This window comes from Eriocheir sinensis, chromosome 19 (assembly GCF_024679095.1).
Source record: "Eriocheir sinensis breed Jianghai 21 chromosome 19, ASM2467909v1, whole genome shotgun sequence".
NCBI classification, from domain to species: Eukaryota; Metazoa; Arthropoda; class Malacostraca; order Decapoda; family Varunidae; genus Eriocheir; species Eriocheir sinensis.
In genome coordinates, this window is record NC_066527.1 from 12425016 (window position 1) to 12437701 (window position 12686).

Sequence of the window (12686 nt, forward strand, 5' to 3'; positions counted from 1 at the left end):
TCTCAACAGACCTCTAAATCTAAATTTGATATTCATTTTCTTTTGGCATTTCATTTTTTATTATAGAAGCAGCAGGCAATAGGCATTTTCTCATACAACCTTTCTGTCACCCACAGGAGTACAGCGTCCACGCACACAGGCTCTGTATGAGGGGGAGGAGACGTCCCCGTCACACTCCATCAAGGTGGGCTCCTCTAATGGCGCCTCCCCCTGCGAGAGGACACAGGTGAGGGTGCTGAGCGGAGCCATTGTGTTTGCCTGTTTGCCCACACCTCTCCAGTTCGTACTCATAGCGTGGAAAAGACTACAGCAGGCTCCTAAGAATTCAGGGGTACATGAGCTTGTGCTGTTTGAATCAATAAAAACCCTTCTCATAACTTTCTTGCCCTCGGCTGATAAAAACAAAGAAATAGTTAAAAATTCAGCTATCTACTCTGACACAGTATATTGAACAGCTCGTGATAACTTTTTCTTGGCCTCAGATAACACAAACCCAAGAAAAAGAAGGAAACCATCCACTCAGTGACAAAAATGTTCAGGGCACCTCATGACAACTTTCTCTTGATCTTAGCTGACAAATTAAAAAAATGCCCTCCACTCGGAAAAAAAAATACACTTCTTGATAACTTCCTTCTTATCTCAACTGTTGAAAACCTAAACAAATAGAGAAAATTAATGCTATCCACTGACAGAATTTTAATTGCACTTTTAGATGCATAGCCTTCATGACCTCAATTGACAAAGGCTAAGAGAAAAAATTAATGACATCCACTCAGACAAAAAATATTAGATAAACCTCAGAGTCTCTTTCTCTTGACCTCGACTGACAAGAAACGGGCAAAATATCAAGCTGGCAAAAAAATAAAAGAAAAAAATAATAATACTCCCTCCGAGACAAGATTAAACGAGACAAACTTAAAAAAGAAAAGAAGAAAAATAAAACTCACTCACACAGATAATTAAAATCAAAGTTGGGAGCATTCACCATAGCTACATGCAACCTCTTGTGTTCATAGCCATCTGATTGTCCCTTGAGCCTGTGGTGGGTGAGAACACATTACCCGGGACACAGGGAAAGTGCAACAACCGGGCTACCACGGTTTACCCTCCCAGGTTTCCCCAGGTGCTCATTTATCGTTTAGCCCCAAAAGAATTATTGAGAGGTGGGTGGGCTGCATGCTTAACTTCTAGGGCTGGCATTCAAACCCAGACCCACAGATTCGTAGCTAGGCACGCTAACTGCCACACCATGAAAACACCAGTGAAGTATTATGTTCATCTCATAATACCCTTCTCTTGGGTTCAAATGACAAAAGCCTGAGAAGAAAAAAAAAAAAAAAAGTCCATTCACACAAAATATTCAGTGTACCTTGTGATGCCTTTCTTTTGACCTCAGCTGACCAAGAACAAGCCCGTGAGCACCCATCGGCCAGGGAGGTCACTCATCAACCCCTTTGACCCCTCACATGTGACCATCAAGCTGACCTCAAACCGAAGGAGGTGGATACACATCTTTCCCAAAGGTGTGTGTGTGTGTGTGTGTGTGTTCACGTGTGTGTGCGTTTGTGTGTGTGTGTGTTCGCGTGTGTGTGTGTGTGTTCACGTGTGTGTGTGTTTGTGTGACTGTGTATTTGTGTGTGTGTGTATTTGTGTGTGTGTGTGTACCTACTAGTTGTTTTTACTTAGTTGTAGGATTTGATCAAGTGTTAATATTGTGTTGACTTGCCCCATATTGACTTGTATCTAACTTAACCCTTTCCTTGCGCACGGGACGGGACGCGACTATCCCCTCAGGCGCAGTCAGGCAGCCCAATGGGGGGTCTCTTTTAACCTCTGTATCTCAGAAACTATTCATCACAGCTAAAAACCAAAAACACCATTGGAAAGAGGAGGTCCAGATTTATAGGAGTCGGTTATGTATGCCTCTCCTGTGAACATACATGCACGTTCAGGGAGTGTTGAATGTTAACACTTACATCGGTGCGTGCGTGATGATCAGTCATATTGAGAGAACTGCGGACATCTCTCCTTCAGATTCTGGCAAGGGAGTATTGCCAACTCCAATATTTACAACTATTTGGTCAAAGAATCAGTCAGGTGTGCTATGCAAAAATGCCGCTATATTGGGCAAGAACATCCACCAGTTACTCGTCCGTAGATTTGCCGCGCTGGGCTGATATGATTTTCCACCAAATTTAGTGAAGAACCCACTCAATTGGCAATCCTGTATTGTGAGAATTGTGTTGGAACACTCTCATACACGGGAGATTTGAGTGCGGGTGGAGCTCACAGTGAGCGTTTAGCAATGAAAGGGTTAAACTTTAAGTCATGGATATTTCATGCCTGTACCACCACCTCTTGCATCTGGTGGAAAGCCTTAGAACTGAGAGAGAGGGAGAGAGCAAGGCCAAACAAACACAGGCAGGAAAGGGTGATAGAGACAGACACAGAAAGAGATTAAAAAATTGGACAAAGAACCACTATTAATTATATCTGCACCACTCTCTAAACATACACCACCTTATTAACCACCACATTTCATCACCACCAGACCAGACCGGCGTACTGATCCAGCAGCACCACTACCAAGTCAACACCAGCAGGGTAAGAGAACAGCCATCACCACTGCCAACACCAGAGGGGGACCTGTCCTCCACCCCTCACCACCATCACCACCACCATCACCACCACTACCACCACCACATCTCTTCCACACCCACCAAGAATGGACTGGATGTCATACCCGGCACCCCAGAGCAGAGGGCGTTCAATGGGTCGGAGGTGACTGGTCTTCGGCCGAGGCAACTGATAACGCAGCAAAGTCAGGAGAGTGAGTATGAAGCTCATGGTGTGGGTTAAACTAGACCATTGTTTTCTTCTTCCACTTCTTCAGCACTCAGCAACATAGCAGAGTCAAGAGAGGTCAGTTTCACAGTTCAACATGATGGGTTAGCAAGCCTCCAAACCAGTATACCAAAGACTGAAAATTCCTTGTGTTCATAGTTAAGAGATTTGAGGTAGCCATATGGGAAGTCTTGTGAATCTGGTCTTGTCTTGAAAACCTAACCATTATGGAGTGTATATAAGGTTTTTAATGGTTTAGTTTGGGCAATTACAAAGACACTGTTGGACTGTGAAATTGGCTCTTAGAAACTTGTGGTATTCTCTCTATTCTCTACAAACACAAGACAAGCAACAAAAAAACAAACTCAACACAGCATGTGGGCAGTCTTAGACCACTTGGCAGTGACTGGAAATTATCAAATTGTTGCAGTGGTGGGACGCAGGTGTATTTACATTTTTTATCTTGTTTACTTCTAGGGAAAGTATTGTGATCAATAAAGTGAAAAATCACATATATAGCTGATTAAAATAAAAGGATCATTATTTTTTCAAACCTGGTTTTGGCTAGGTAAGTTCAGGGTATCTTCAAACACACAGCAGGCAGCAACTTACAGCCAAATAGCAAAGATTAACACAGTATGAGACTGCATTCTTAGAAAATCTCATAACCAAGAAAGCATATATGAATTTCCTGTGTAAACACAATTTAACACATGATAACTGTTTGAAATATATTTAGGTCAAATTTAGGGTGTCTTCAGATTAATGAACCAGAAAATAATATTAAGCAACAAAGAAAGTGCTCACCTTCTTGAACATAAGTTGGTAAGATACAGCCGTTTCAAGTTAAGGACATCTTTAAACACATGACAGGCACCTAAGTATAAACAAAATCCTTTCCTTGCTGTGTAGAAATAACTGTTAGTTGATAAAGAGCAGTTAATACAAGCAATCACGAAGCACATTAATGTAAGTCTCCTGCAGGTATCAACGGGGTGAGGCGTGACAGCAGGCCCCGGACCACCTCACAGAACGGCTCCCTCACCTCGGCTGACAGTAAGCATTGGCACAGGGAGGCAGGAAGGGTGGGGGAAGGGGAAGAGCTGGGTGGCCAAGGAAGGGTGGAGGAAGGGGAAGAGCTGGGTGAGCCAAGGAAGGGCAGAGGAAGGGGAAGAGCTGAGTGAGGCAAGGAAGGGGAAGAGCTGGGTGAGTCAATGAAGGGCAGAGGAAGGGGAAGAGCTGGGTGAGTCAATGAAGGGCAGAGGAAGGGGAAGAGCTGGGTGAGTCAATGAAGGGCAGAGGAAGGGTAAGAGCTAGGTGAGTCAAGGAAGGGCAGAGGAAGGGAAGAGCTGGGTGAGTCAATGAAGGGCCGAGGAAGGGGCAGAGGTGGGTGAGTCACGGATGGGGAGAGGACGGTGCAGTGCTGGGTGAGTCAATGAAGGGCAGAGGAAGGGGAAGAGCTGGGTGAGTCAATGAAGGGCAGAGGAAGGGGAAGAGCTGGGTGAGTCAATGAAGGGCAGAGGAAGGGGAAGAGCTGGGTGAGTCAAGGGAGGGCAGAGGAAGGGGAAGAGCTGGGTGAGCCAAGGAAGGGCAGAGGAAGGGGAAGAGCTGGGTGAGTCAAGGGAGGGCAGAGGAAGGGGAAGAGCTGGGTGAGTCAATGAAGGGCAGAGGAAGGGGAAGAGCTGGGTGAGTCAAGGGAGGGCAGAGGAAGGGGAAGAGCTGGGTGAGTCAATGAAGGGCAGAGGAAGGGGAAGAGCTGGGTGAGTCAATGAAGGGCAGAGGAAGGGGAAGAGCTGGGTGAGTCAAGGGAGGGCAGAGGAAGGGGAAGAGCTGGGTGAGCCAAGGGAGGGCAGAGGAAGGGGAAGAGCTGGGTGAGTCAAGGGAGGGCAGAGGAAGGGGAAGAGCTGGGTGAGTCAATGAAGGGCAGAGGAAGGGGAAGAGCTGGGTGAGTCAAGGGAGGGCAGAGGAAGGGGAAGAGCTGGGTGAGTCAATGAAGGGCAGAGGAAGGGGAAGAGCTGGGTGAGTCAATGAAGGGCAGAGGAAGGGGAAGAGCTGGGTGAGTCAATGAAGGGCAGAGGAAGGGGAAGAGCTGGGTGAGTCAATGAAGGGCAGAGGAAGGGGAAGAGCTGGGTGAGTCAAGGAAGGGCAGAGGAAGGGGAAGAGCTGGGTGAGTCAATGAAGGGCAGAGGAAGGGGAAGAGCTGGGTGAGTCAATGAAGGGCAGAGGAAGGGGAAGAGCTGGGTGAGGCAAGGAAGGGCAGAGGAAGGGGAAGAGCTGGGTGAGTCAAGGGAGGGCAGAGGAAGGGGAAGAGCTGGGTGAGGCAAGGAAGGGCAGAGGAAGGGGAAGAGCTGGGTGAGCCAAGGAAGGGCAGAGGAAGGGGAAGAGCTGGGTGAGTCAAGGAAGGGCAGAGGAAGGGGAAGAGCTGGGTGAGTCAAGGAAGGGCAGAGGAAGGGGAAGAGCTGGGTGAGTCAAAGGCAGAGGAAGGGGAAGAGCTGGGTGAGGCAAGGAAGGGCAGAGGAAGGGGAAGAGCTGGGTGAGTCAATGAAGGGCAGAGGAAGGGGAAGAGCTGGGTGAGGCAAGGAAGGGCAGAGGAAGGGGAAGAGCTGGGTGAGTCAAGGGAGGGCAGAGGAAGAGGAAGAGCTGGGTGAGCCAAGGAAGGGCAGAGGAAGGGGAAGAGCTGGGTGAGCCAATGAAGGGCAGAGGAAGGGGAAGAGCTGGGTGAGTCAATGAAGGGCAGAGGAAGGGGAAGAGCTGGGTGAGTCAATGAAGGGCAGAGGAAGGGGAAGAGCTGGTGAGTCAATGAAGGGCAGAGGGGGAAGAGCTGGGTGAGTCAAGGAAGGGCAGAGGAAGGGGAAGAGCTGGGTGAGTCAATGAAGGGCAGAGGATGGGGTAGAGCTGGGTGAGTCTAGGTAGGGCAGAGGAAGGGGAAGAGCTGGGTGAGCCAAGGAAGGGGAAGAGCTGGGTGAGCCAATGAAGGGCAGAGGAAGGGGAAGAGCTGGGTGAGTCAATGAAGGGCAGAGGAAGGGGAAGAGCTGGGTGAGTCAATGAAGGGCAGAGGAAGGGGAAGAGCTGGGTGAGTCAATGAAGGGCAGAGGAAGGCGAAGACCTGGGTGAGTCAATGAAAGGGCAGAGGAAGGGAAGAGCTGGGTGAGTCAATGAAAGGGCAGAGGAAGGGGAAGAGCTGGGTGAGTCAATGAAGGGCAGAGGAAGGGGAAGAGCTGGGTGAGTCAAGGGAGGGCAGAGGAAGGGGAAGAGCTGGGTGAGTCAATGAAGGGCAGAGGAAGGGGAAGAGCTGGGTGAGACAATGAAGGGCAGAGGAAGGGGAAGAGCTGGGTGAGTCAATGAAGGGCAGAGGAAGGGGAAGAGCTGGGTGAGTCAATGAAGGGCAGAGGAAGGGGAAGAGCTGGGTGAGTCAATGAAGGGCAGAGGAAGGGGAAGAGCTGGGTGAGCCAAGGGAGGGCAGAGGAAGGGGAAGAGCTGGGTGAGCCAAGGAAGGGCAGAGGAAGGGGAAGAGCTGGGTGAGCCAATGAAGGGCAGAGGAAGGGGAAGAGCTGGGTGAGCCAAGGAAGGGCAGAGGAAGGGGAAGAGCTGGGTGAGTCAAGGTCGGGCAGAGGACGGGGAAGAGCTGCGTGAGCCAAGGAAGGCAGAGGAAGGGAAGAGCTGGGTGGAGTCAAGGGAGGGCAGAGGAAGGGAAGAGCTGGGTGAGCCAAGGAAGGGTGGAGGAAGGGGAAGAGCTGGGTGAGCCAAGGAAGGGCAGAGGAAGGGGAAGAGCTGGGTGAGCCAAGGAAGGGCAGAGGAAGGGGAAGAGCTGGGTGAGCCAAGGAAGGGCAGAGGAAGGGGAAGAGCTGGGTGAGTCAAGGGAGGGCAGAGGAAGGGGAAGAGCTGGGTGAGCCAAGGAAGGGCAGAGGAAGGGGAAGAGCTGGGTGAGTCAATGAAGGGCAGAGGAAGGGGAAGAGCTGGGTGAGTCAAAGAACGGCAGAGGAAGGGGAAGAGCTGGGTGAGTCAAGGGAGGGCAGAGGAAGGGGAAGAGCTGGGTGAGCCAAGGGAGGGCAGAGGAAGGGGAAGAGCTGGGTGAGTCAAGGGAGGGCAGAGGAAGGGGAAGAGCTGGGTGAGTCAATGAAGGGCAGAGGAAGGGGAAGAGCTAGGTGAGTCAAGGGAGGCAGAGGAAGGGAAGAGCTGGGTGAGTCAATGAAGGGGCAGAGGAAGGGGAAGAGCTGGGTGAGTCAATGAAGGGCAGAGGAAGGGACGAGCTGGGTGAGTCAAGGTCGGGCAGAGGAAGGGGAAGAGCTGGGTGAGCCAAGGGAGGGCAGAGGAAGGGGAAGAGCTGGGTGAGTCAAGGGAGGGCAGAGGAAGGGGAAGAGCTGGGTGAGTCAATGAAGGGCAGAGGAAGGGGAAGAGCTGGGTGAGTCAAGGGAGGGCAGAGGAAGGGGAAGAGCTGGGTGAGCCAAGGAAGGGCAGAGGAAGGGGAAGAGCTGGGTGAGCCAATGAAGGGCAGAGGAAGGGGAAGAGCTGGGTGAGCCAAGGAAGGGCAGAGGAAGGGGAAGAGCTGGGTGAGCCAATGAAGGGCAGAGGAAGGGGAAGAGCTGGGTGAGCCAAGGAAGGGCAGAGGAAGGGGAAGAGCTGGGTGAGCCAATGAAGGGCAGAGGAAGGGGAAGAGCTGGGTGAGACAATGAAGTCCAGAGGAAGGGGAAGAGCTGGGTGAGCCAATGAAGGCAGAGGAAGGGGAAGAGCTGGGTGAGCCAAGGAAGGCAGAGGAAGGGGAAGAGCTGGGTGAGCCAATGAAGGGCAGAGGAAGGGAAGAGCTGGGTGAGTCAATGAAGGGCAGAGGAAGGGGAAGAGCTGGGTGAGGCAAGGAAGGGCAGAGGAAGGGGAAGAGCTGGGTGAGTCAAGGAAGGGCAGAGGAAGGGGAAGAGCTGGGTGAGCCAAGGAAGGGCAGAGGAAGGGGAAGAGCTGGGTGAGCCAAGGAAGGGCAGAGGAAGGGGAAGAGCTGGGTGAGTCAAGGAAGGGCAGAGGAAGGGGAAGAGCTGGGTGAGTCAAGGGAGGGCAGAGGAAGGGGAAGAGCTGGGTGAGCCAAGGAAGGGCAGAGGAAGGGGAAGAGCTGGGTGAGCCAATGAAGGGCAGAGGCAGGGGAAGAGCAGGGTGAGTCAATGAAGGGCAGAGGAAGGGGAAGAGCTGGGTGAGCCAATGAAGGGCAGAGGAAGGGGAAGAGCTTGGTGAGCCAAGGGAGGGCAGAGGAAGGGGAAGAGCTGGGTGAGCCAAGGAAGGGCAGAGGAAGGGGAAGAGCTGGGTGAGGCAAGGAAGGGCAGAGGAAGGGGAAGAGCTGGGTGAGCCAAGGAAGGGCAGAGGAAGGGGAAGAGCTGGGTGAGCCAAGGAAGGGTGGAGGAAGGGGAAGAGCTGGGTGGCCAAGGAAGGGTGGAGGAAGGGGAAGAGCTGAGTGAGGCAAGGAAGGGCAGAGGAAGGGGAAGAGCTGGGTGAGCCAAGGAAGGGCAGAGGAAGGGGAAGAGCTGGGTGAGCCAAGGAAGGGCAGAGGAAGGGGAAGAGCTGGGTGAGCCAAGGAAGGGCAGAGGAAGGGGAAGAGCTGGGTGAGCCAAGGAAGGGGCAGAGGAAGGGGAAGATCTGTGTGAGCCAAGGAAGGGCAGTTGAAGGGGAAGAGCTGGGTGAGCCAATGAAGGGCAGAGGAAGGGGAAGAGCTGGGTGAGCCAAGGAAGGGCAGAGGAAGGGGAAGAGCTGGGTGAGCCAATGAAGGGCAGAGGAAGGGGAAGAGCTGGGTGAGCCAATGAAGGGCAGAGGAAGGGGAAGAGCTGGGTGAGCCAATGAAGGGCAGAGGAAGGGGAAGAGCTGGGTGAGCCAAGGAAGGGCAGAGGAAGGGGAAGAGCTGGGTGAGCCAATGAAGGGCAGAGGAAGGGGAAGAGCTGGGTGAGTCAATGAAGGGCAGAGGAAGGGGAAGAGCTGGGTGAGGCAAGGAAGGGCAGAGGAAGGGGAAGAGCTGGGTGAGTCAAGGAAGGGCAGAGGAAGGGGAAGAGCTGGGTGAGCCAAGGAAGGGCAGAGGAAGGGGAAGAGCTGGGTGAGCCAAGGAAGGGCAGAGGAAGGGGAAGAGCTGGGTGAGTCAAGGAAGGGCAGAGGAAGGGGAAGAGCTGGGTGAGGCAAGGGAGGGCAGAGGAAGGGGAAGAGCTGGGTGAGTCAAGGGAGGGCAGAGGAAGGGGAAGAGCTGGGTGAGCCAATGAAGGGCAGAGGAAGGGGAAGAGCTGGGTGAGGCAAGGGAGGGCAGAGGAAGGGGAAGAGCTGGGTGAGCCAATGAAGGGCAGAGGAAGGGGAAGAGCTGGGTGAGCCAATGAAGGGCAGAGGAAGGGGAAGAGCTGGGTGAGGCAAGGGAGGGCAGAGGAAGGGGAAGAGCTGGGTGAGCCAATGAAGGGCAGAGGAAGGGGAAGAGCTGGGTGTGCCAAGGAAGGGCAGAGGTCGGGGAAGTGCTGGGTGAGCCTAGGATGGGCTGTGGTTGGGGAAGAGCTGGGTGAGGCAAGGAAGGGCAGAGGAAGGGGAAGAGCTGGGTGAGGCAAGGAAGGGCAGAGGAAGGGGAAGAGCTGGGTGAGCCAAGGAAGGGCAGAGGAAGGGGAAGAGCTGGGTGAGTCAATGAAGGGCAGAGGAAGGGGAAGAGCTGGGTGAGCCAAGGAAGGGCAGAGGAAGGGGAAGAGCTGAGTGAGGCAAGGAAGGGCAGAGGAAGGGGAAGAGCTGAGTGAGGCAAGGAAGGGCAGAGGAAGGGGAAGAGCTGGGTGAGCCAAGGAAGGGTGGAGGAAGGGGAAGAGCTGGGTGAGGCAAGGAAGGGCAGAGGAAGGGGAAGAGCTGAGTGAGGCAAGGAAGGGCAGAGGAAGGGGAAGAGCTGGGTGAGGCAAGGAAGGGCAGAGGAAGGGGAAGAGCTGGGTGAGCCAAGGAAGGGCAGAGGAAGGGGAAGAGCTGGGTGAGCCAAGGAAGGGCAGAGGAAGGGGAAGAGCTGGGTGAGCCAAGGAAGGGCAGAGGAAGGGGAAGAGCTGAGTGAGGCAAGGAAGGGCAGAGGAAGGGGAAGAGCTGAGTGAGGCAAGGAAGGGCAGAGGAAGGGGAAGAGCTGGGTGAGTCAAGGAAGGGCAGAGGAAGGGGAAGAGCTGAGTGAGGCAAGGAAGGGCAGAGGAAGGGGAAGAGCTGAGTGAGGCAAGGAAGGGCAGAGGAAGGGGAAGAGCTGAGTGAGGCAAGGAAGGGCAGAGGAAGGGGAAGAGCTGAGTGAGGCAAGGAAGGGCAGAGGAAGGGGAAGAGCTGGGTGAGCCAAGGAAGGGCAGAAGAAGGGGAAGAGCTAAGTGAGGCATGGAAGGATGGGGGAAAGTAAAGAGCTGGGTGAGGCTAGATGAAGGGGTGGGGGAGAAAGGAAAGAACTGGGTGAAGTGGAGAAAAAAGATCAAGCAGGGTTTGGGGAGACTTCAAACTAAGGACTGGTGTCTTGAGGAGGAGTAAAGAGGTAAAGGGTTGTGTAGAAGAAAGTTTTGTTGTAAGATAGTGTTGAAGTTGTATGGGAGGAAGAAGAGCAGTAGAACCAATAGTGTTTGAAGGAAAAATATGGCAACACAAGATGGCCCCAATTAAATCTATCTTTAGAAGAGAAGGAAGATGGAGAAGAAGAGTAGCAGTAGCATAGTTGATAGTGCTAAAAAAAAAGAATTAGATCCCTTAACCCAACCCAACCTCACCAGTGTACCCTACCCTATCCTTAGCTAACCTAACCTAATCTGACAATCTAACCTTACCCAGTTTAGCCTAGCTTATTCTAACATATCCCAGCTTAACCTGGCTTATTCTAACATGTCCTAGCCCTAACCTAACCACCTAACCTATACTAACTCAAGATAACCTTACTTAGCATAGTCTACCTTAACCTAGCCTAACCCAGCCCCCCTCTCTTCTCCCCTGCAGTGTCCATGCGAGGCATCGGAACCCCACAGAAGGCGTCTGTCTCAGGAGGTGTGGGGAGTGGCAGCTTGGGTGGGGGGCTGCGTACCGTTACTGGCGGCACCACGGGCAAGGCCAAGTTCCCGGCAACGCTGATCTGGGGGGCAACGGGGGAGCAGGAGTGGACCGCTGGACTCACAACAGGTACGTGTGTGTGTATGTGTGTGTGCGAGTGTGTGCTGTTTGTTGTCCTACGGGGTGTGTGGCTCTAATTCTGTTTTCGTTTTTCTTAGTGATGGTCATGTCTGATAATTCTTTCACATATGTTTTGTCCTGGACTCACACAGCCTGAAAGATGGGATTCTTTACTTGATCTGTTGGGTGACACATACTCACCTTGTGTGTTTACAAATTTGTCTTGGATTGCAACCGCTGACAAAAATTCTGCAGATGTACATAACTGATTAGGGAAAAGGATGACCCAAAAGAAAAAATCAAGCAGCTCAGAAAGAAAACTTAGGAACTGCAGAATGATGAAAAATAGGATCTGGATTGTAACCTTGGGAAGGTGCTGAGGGGCAATGCCTCCCAAGAGAATTTGTATTCCTCCCAAGGTGCTCTGTGAATCATTCATGTTAATTTGATAGCTTGAGTGATGCTGTGTTTAAAGATCCAGGACATAATTATGACATTTTAGTACCATTTTTGATAAAGCAATTTATTTGGTGTGAAATGTGTATTTCATGATCACTGTATTCATGGTACGCAATAGGTGATGGCATTGAATCAGCCACAAGTAAGTCTTCTGTGTTCCTTGTTACTGGAACATCCATTTTCTGTTCTACAAAGCTGTGGGGTCATTGTTAACAATGGTATTTCTTCACTGGGAAATTCACATCTGGAAATTGCCTTGTCAGGACCAAAGTTTTCAAAGCACTGTGCACTTTGGGAAAAGGGTTGCCGAACAAGTCTCGGCTTGCATGTAAGTAGGAACTGAAACTCATTTCCTGGAATCACTGCATCTTTTGACACTAAAATGAAGGAAACTGTCTGGCTCTTAGCCGATTATAGATAAATGAAAGCACAAAACTTTGAGAGATAAATGAAAGCACACAACGTTGAGAACATTTTGCCAGACACGTCATTTTGGTGCTTTCATCATTCCCTTGCTCTCCGCCTCTTTAAAGGAGTAACCATGGCCACAGGTCCGAATATCAGGCTTGAACCGAAGCATAAGTGTCTTGGGGGAGATAAGTGTCAGATGTGCGGGAACCTGGAACAAAGAACATTTTCTCTGACTAGCAATGTTGGGTGGAATAAGCTCTTCAGTGTGTGGAGGTGCTGCTGTTCCTGGCTGACAGCTCAGTGCGATTCATATACCATGATAAATGCGTGCACACACACACACACACACACACACACACAGGGAAGACCTACTATCCATATCAGACCCTATGACATACCGTTTTTTGCAAATATCTTTCAAACAAAGACTCTGATCAGCATGGGGCTTTGGCACAGATTGTTTCACACACACCACTAATTTTTGACGCTATTGTGCAAAGCCAGATGCGGTTAATTACGGCGTTTACTCTTGACTGTGATGGCAAAACCTGTGTGAGCCACTTAAACATTCGAACAGGTGAGGCGTGACGTATTTGTGACGTGTATCAACCACCTACCTCCACCCCTGGCTTCCCTACCCCATCCTCCTTTCCTCCCTCCTACCCTCCTCCTTCTCCCTGCACCCTCTCCCCCACCCTCGTTCTCCCCATACCTCTCTCTCTCTCTCTCTCTCTCTCTCATCCCATCCCATCAGATTGGAAAAAGGCTAACGTGACACCGATTTTTAAGAAAGGAGACAAAAAAGTACCAGGTAATTACAGGCCCATTAGTCTAACTTCGGTTGTAGGTAAGCTACTTGAGGGCATAAT

At 51.7% G+C, this 12686-nt stretch overlaps 1 protein-coding gene across 3 annotated transcripts in view; it reads left to right on the forward strand.

The window, feature by feature from the left end:
* Positions 1-12161, forward strand: part of LOC127000700 (GATOR complex protein Iml1-like) — a 39328-nt gene extending 27167 nt beyond the window's left edge. For all 3 annotated transcript variants that reach the window (XM_050864702.1, XM_050864704.1, XM_050864703.1), the window contains exons 13-17: positions 117-226; positions 1397-1523; positions 2552-2830; positions 3829-3900; positions 10777-12161. In XM_050864702.1, coding sequence (XP_050720659.1) covers positions 117-226; positions 1397-1523; positions 2552-2830; positions 3829-3900; positions 10777-11024 — 836 coding nt within the window. In that variant the 3' untranslated portion in view covers positions 11025-12161. The remainder of the gene's footprint in view (positions 1-116; positions 227-1396; positions 1524-2551; positions 2831-3828; positions 3901-10776) is intronic.
* The last annotated feature ends 525 nt before the right edge of the window (positions 12162-12686 follow it).